This window comes from Sinocyclocheilus anshuiensis, unplaced genomic scaffold, assembly GCF_001515605.1.
Source record: "Sinocyclocheilus anshuiensis isolate Anshui unplaced genomic scaffold, SAMN03320099.WGS_v1.1 scaffold2216, whole genome shotgun sequence".
Lineage (NCBI taxonomy): Eukaryota > Metazoa > Chordata > Actinopteri > Cypriniformes > Cyprinidae > Sinocyclocheilus > Sinocyclocheilus anshuiensis.
The window spans coordinates 424,257-428,469 of NW_015545525.1; the positions used below are offsets into that span (position 1 = coordinate 424,257).

General features: G+C 39.8%; 1 protein-coding gene across 2 annotated transcripts in view; it reads right to left on the reverse strand.

Annotated features, from left to right (window-relative positions):
• The window catches only part of LOC107698310 (ETS-related transcription factor Elf-3-like), a 4,136-nt gene extending 2,904 nt beyond the window's left edge, over positions 1 to 1,232 (reverse strand). Inside the window, exons 1-4 of one of the 2 annotated variants that reach the window (XM_016499267.1) lie at positions 1,118 to 1,232; positions 860 to 1,014; positions 174 to 404; positions 10 to 89 (exon numbers count right to left, since the gene is read on the reverse strand). In XM_016499267.1, coding sequence (XP_016354753.1) covers positions 10 to 89; positions 174 to 404; positions 860 to 1,007 — 459 coding nt within the window. In that variant the 5' untranslated portion in view covers positions 1,008 to 1,014; positions 1,118 to 1,232. Of the gene's footprint in view, positions 90 to 173; positions 405 to 859; positions 1,015 to 1,117 lie in introns of both variants that reach the window. The other variant, XM_016499268.1, reaches the window with a different exon arrangement.
• Positions 1,233 to 4,213: the final 2,981 nt, after the last annotated feature.

The window sequence follows — 4,213 nt, forward strand, 5'->3', positions numbered from 1 at the left end:
ACCATGCATGTAGGGAAATGAGTTCTGCAGTATGTTGTCCAGTAAGTCTAATTCGGATTCACTCAGGCATGTCTCAGACAGGTCAGTAGCTATAGACGCAAACAAATCAAGGGTGTTAGTGCCAAATCTTCAAATTATTTAAACGAAAGGCTTCTTTAATCTTTGTTGCTCACCATATCTGGCCTTTAGTGTCTCCAGACTGTGGTGAAGCTGTTCACCAAGCGTCGATCCGAACATGCTCATCAAAGTTTCTTTTGACATTGTGCACAGTGTGATCCCGTCCATGTCGCAGTAGTTCATATTCAGCAGGCTGGCATCAAACCTGCTCTCCTCCACGTGAAAGCCGATCCACTCCAGAACGTTCTGCCCGGTCCACATCTGTGGGTTCACCAGGTCCCAAGGGCCTGCCGGAGAAGAGGTTCAAAGTACGTTTAGCCTCATTCACATCTGCACTGTGACCACATGACATGTCAGTACCTGAGATCACCCAAACCACCCCCCCGGTGTAGGAAGCCCCTAACAATAGCTCAGGTTTACTGTCTCCAGGGCCGTGTGTTTAACTATCTGTTATGTTGACACCCTGTAGGTTTTGAGCACAGTGTCAACAATGACTGCATTGCCCGAAAGACCATAAAGAAACCATTCCTGCCCGTCTACTGCGGGCCAAGGTAAACATTGCCTTGGTTAATGATTTTAAGAGTCAGAAACTGAGGTCAGACTTCGGGGATGAGAGATTATTGGCGTGTCTGGGCTCTCCGTTTGGGTGATGGGAACCATCCCAAACAGGCAAAAACCACACAGATTTCAAGAGCTACCGCTCGTTTATTTTTAAGTAAGCGGTATGATGATGAAGGCTTACCCATTGTGCTGTTGTTGTTACTGCTGAAGGTCATCTCTGAGAGTCTGCCCATTGGCGCTGTCATGCTCAACAAGTTGGGCTGCGGTTCAGATGGGTACAGGTTGGCATTTGCGTTGTTGAGAATTAGACTAAGTTCGCTTGACGCCATGAGAATTCTGCGAGATAAGAAACAAAATCATTTGAACTTCATCTAAAACGGCAAATCAGAAATATGTTCTTATTTTAAAGAAACTTGCTTGGAAGGTAAAAATTATTTACCAGTTGTGATGGCCAAAGGCAGCTTGGTTTCCAGATAAAATCCGTTTAAGTGTTAGTTAAGTAATAATCCAGTCAGTAAGGGTTTGTCTTCAGCGGTTTGAGGTTCACTGTTCAGTCTCAGAAGGTTTGCTAATGCACCTGCTGCTGCTGGCGAGTTTATAGGGCAAGAACGGGCAAAAAGGGGGCGTGGCCAGGTGAGATACATGAGGAGGCGTGGCCAGGTGAGCATATTCTCCTGGGAGGGGAATTCCAGCGAATATCTCTCTCTCTATCGCTCGCTCGGCCGCTCTCACCTTTTGTTTTTTTCCCGAGAATAGCTTTTCAGACCTTGAAACATGAACTTGAAACATGACAAGGCAGCTAACATACATTCAGAGATAAACGCGAGCAAATACTATGTCACTCACACTCTTTCCATGACAACACACACACACATCAACCCATTCTCTCAACTATTCCTGGAGGGATGAAGTCATTTCTGTCAATATTTACGGTCAACGCAGGTGTGTAACTTTATAACAGGTTTCAGTTTGCTGCAGGACTGATGTTTCTCTGTGTGTGTGTGTGTGTGTTTGTGTGTGTGTGTGAGTGTGTGTGTTGTGTTTTGGGTCTTCATACACAGCTGAGTGCTTTTGTACTAGATGTAGGTGATGGTAAACACCATTCTGTTGTTGTGGATGAAGCTTATAATGACAGCGAGTGATGTAAGCATTTCGACCTCAAGTTTGAAGCAATTCATTTTTGTGGACCACTGGAGAGTAAACACCACCATATATGAATGGTAATCATCAATTACCATGCATAAGTACGTTGGCTTTTCCGTTTCTATTTTTACGCTATTTGCTAATCCACGGTGCTAAAAATAACAGTTAATCATGTGATCCAGATTTAGATGTTTCCATGTTATTCTCTAGTCATTTTCCCTCTTCTCATAACTGCAGCTCTTTTTCCGTTTCTTGTCGACGTCACGCTGATGAATGCTGAAGGAAAGACGTCTTGGGATGCAAATGAACAGGTTTAGAGGCGCGGAGGTGTCTGTCGCTCTCTCTACCTGTCTTGCATCATGTAGATTGAACACTCAATAGAGAAAGTGTGAACACATCCATCAGTCATGAGTGCATGCAGGTTTGTCTGTACTTGTAAGGGCTCTTGAAAAAAAATCCTCGCAAACACTGAAAAGCAAAATTTGAAGAGCTCCTCGTTATTTACAAGAGATTCTGACTAACAAAGCTTAAGAAGTCTGGGTGGATTTCCAGAGAACATGCTGCAGATGTGATCAAATAAAGATGCTCTTTGTTTTCAGACTTGAGTTGTTGCCTCCATTCTGCAGAAGTGAGATAAGGTCATAAATAAATACAATCAACTGCGTGGGAGAGACTGAAAAACAACATTAGATCAGTGTTATAAAGGTCATATTAAAAAAGAAAAGGAAAATGCAAAGGTATTCCTCTCCTGAGGTCATGACGAGCTATACTTTTGGCTATAAAGAACTAAATCAGATCTGTTTACATCACTACTTTCCATTTAAATAAATGATTCATAATTCAATTTAAAGTTAGTCTTTCATATAGAAAAAGTTCTCACAATGACATTAAATTACTCTTGTTTCCACATTGCTGGTAATAGGTTGGAAAGGGTTCGGGTTGTAATCATAATTAGCTTAAATTAAAACAATAGAAGTCAAAGGGACGTCCCAGTCGTGATGGCAAACACTAGTCCGTGTGTTTTGCTCCGCTTGGGGTCTGTTATATATTCACCACATCTAGTTAAGCATGAAGGTCAGTGTGGCAGCGAGGAATTCATTCTGTCAAGTTATTAGCTACTCCAGACTCCATTAATGGGCTAGTTAATGAAGTTAATGAGAGCTGCACACAGTCTGACTCCATTAGTGGGAAACTCCTGCCACCTTGTGGAATCATCCGGGAACTGCAACTACATCAAACTGCTGCACAAAAAAATTCCATGGTACTATAATGCTTTTTTTGTTTGTTTTTTGTTTTTGGAAATGTTCTTAGGTATTTTACACTTACAAAAATGTACCAGGAAGTATCAGTGGTGCTAACTTTTTTTTTTTTTTATATTACCATAATAATTTTTAGAAATACCCTGGAATGTCAAGTAAATATCATGGTAAAGGAATTTGGGTATTATGGTAAAAAAACACAGTTTACTAACACTTTTCATCACCTCGAGAAACTCGAAGACTGACAGGAGTTTTTCAGAAGCGCGCGCCTCACGCCACAGGTGTGTGAGTGACGTCACTGATGAGCGTTCAGTTCATGCAAAAACCAAAAATACGTCAAATCATGCAGTGACCTATATTTAGGCTAAATGCGGATGGAATGGCCTACTAGAGTTAAAGACTAGAATGATTTAATAATGTTTAATTTTTTTAATGTAGTGTAATAGCCTATTGTTAATAAAAAAAACGCAAATCATGTTTTTTTTTTTAAATGTTACATGTTCAGAGTTTTTCTTCAAATGTGACATGAATGTATTTTCTTGGATTGAAATATATATAAAGGGCAAAATATATTTTAAAATGCTTAAAAAATTAATATTTTCAAAAATACAAAAAAATATATATATTGGTAGAAAATATATTATTTTGCAACATATTTTAGCAAATATATTTTTGGACATTTATTGTAAACATATTTGATTTATTCATTTTTTTGCCATATAGGAACATGTACTTCTGTATTGCTACTTATTTTCCATGTGTAAAAGTAATGGTGCAGTAATGAAAACTACTAAATATGACAAATGTAACTCTGAGAATGATTTCATGATGATCTTCCTTTTAAACCTCTGCGTCTAGATTCCAGTTCTGATCACTCTAGTTGATGAGGTGCATCATGGGATGCTTTTCACACTGTATGTGAGGAGGCTCTGACCTTCAGTATGTGCTTAAACTAAAAAACTTATTTTGACATGAGCAAGAAGCATCCAAACATTTGACTTGCAGTGCATGTAGGATATATGTCCTGTGTAAGATCTCGGTTATCTATCATCTCTATGGCCAGAGGGTCTTTTAATAGAATGGACCGACAGCTGCACACACACACACACACACAGACACACACACACACACTC